This window comes from Corvus brachyrhynchos, unplaced genomic scaffold, assembly GCF_000691975.1.
Source record: "Corvus brachyrhynchos isolate BGI_N302 unplaced genomic scaffold, ASM69197v1 scaffold67, whole genome shotgun sequence".
Lineage (NCBI taxonomy): Eukaryota > Metazoa > Chordata > Aves > Passeriformes > Corvidae > Corvus > Corvus brachyrhynchos.
This window is the reverse complement of record NW_008239114.1, coordinates 354,945-356,155: the sequence shown is the minus strand read 5'-3', so window position 1 is coordinate 356,155 and position 1,211 is coordinate 354,945. Positions and strand designations below refer to the sequence as shown.

At 68.0% G+C, this 1,211-nt stretch overlaps 1 protein-coding gene across 1 annotated transcript in view; it reads right to left on the bottom strand.

Annotated features, from left to right (window-relative positions):
* EPS8L3 (EPS8 like 3) overlaps positions 1-1,211 on the bottom strand; it is a 5,020-nt gene that overhangs the window by 658 nt on the left and 3,151 nt on the right. Inside the window, exons 6-10 of the mRNA XM_017739797.1 lie at positions 994-1,134; positions 723-871; positions 416-628; positions 229-325; positions 6-127 (exon numbers count right to left, since the gene is read on the bottom strand). Of these exons, the coding sequence (XP_017595286.1) occupies positions 6-127; positions 229-325; positions 416-628; positions 723-871; positions 994-1,134 (722 nt within the window). The remainder of the gene's footprint in view (positions 1-5; positions 128-228; positions 326-415; positions 629-722; positions 872-993; positions 1,135-1,211) is intronic.

Here is a 1,211-nt window from a genome sequence, read left to right as displayed (position 1 = left end):
CCTGCCTGGCGCCGTGCCCCCCGTCGTGCCCCGGCTCCGGGAGGGGCTCCAGGATGTTGCCAGGGACGTGCCCCCTGTCCCCCCACTCGTCCTGCACCAGCCCCCACTTCCTCTGCTGGTCCAGGACCTAAGGGAGGTGGCAAGGGGGGCAGGGTGGGGGGCCAGGACCCCAAGGTCCCAACTTCATCCTCCCCACGAGCAGCCAGGGAGGGGACCCCCCGATTCTACCTGCAGCGTGTCCCCCTTCCTGACGCTCAGCTCCTGCGAATTCCTGGCCTGGAAATCGTACAGGGCTCGGACGAGCCCCTGGGCAGAGAGGGGGGGTCTGGAAGCGGTGAGGGGGGTGATCAATACCCAGCCGGGGGCCGGATCTTGCCCCAACCCTCTGCATCCACAGGGAAAGGGGGAGGCTTACACTTGGCTGGGATTGTCCCTCCAGCCGGTGCCTGGTGACTGTGCGGGGGGCAGGGACAGGGAAGGGCGTCGCAAGTGAGTTGGGGAAACTGAGGCAGGCGGTGGGGTGTCCTGGAGGGCCCCGTGGCGTTCCTGCTCCAGCACTGGGGGCAGCCACCCGTCCGAAAAAACCGGGACATACGCGGGCACCCGGGCGCTGTTGGGGTACTCGGCCCTACAACCATCGGGGGGGGGACGCCGGGGTGGGTTTTGTGACCCCCCCTCAAATCCAGACCCCCCTTTCTCGGTGTCGGAGGCCTGGACCCCACCTGGACCTGTTCCAGGCAGTGCCGAGGCTTTTCCAGACGCCGTAGTCGTCATCGCTCAGGGTCTCCTCAAGGAATTCCAGTGCCTCCGGCAGCAGCAGCGGAGCCTCCACCGCCTGGGCCAGCCCGGGGCTGGGGCAGTGGTCCAGGACCTGCAGGGGACGGGATGGAGCAGCACCCCCAGACGCACCCCCCAGGATGGGGGGAGTGTGGGGGGGTCCCCACCTGTCTCACAGATTTTGCGGGGTGGGACCCGCTTTTGGGGGGCACTCACGAAGGACAGAGATGAGAAAATGAGGCGCAGCAGCTGGGAGGGGTCGGGGTCCTTCACGTAGCGGTGGGTCCGTCCCTGAGTGTGGGGAAAGGGTGTCCCTGCGGAGCCCCCCCATCCCCACGGAGCACCCCGATCCCACCCCTATACGGCCCCTTGTCCCCATATGGCCCCTCCATCCCCGCACGGCTTCTCCAAACCCCCCGAGACCCCCCGCTCAC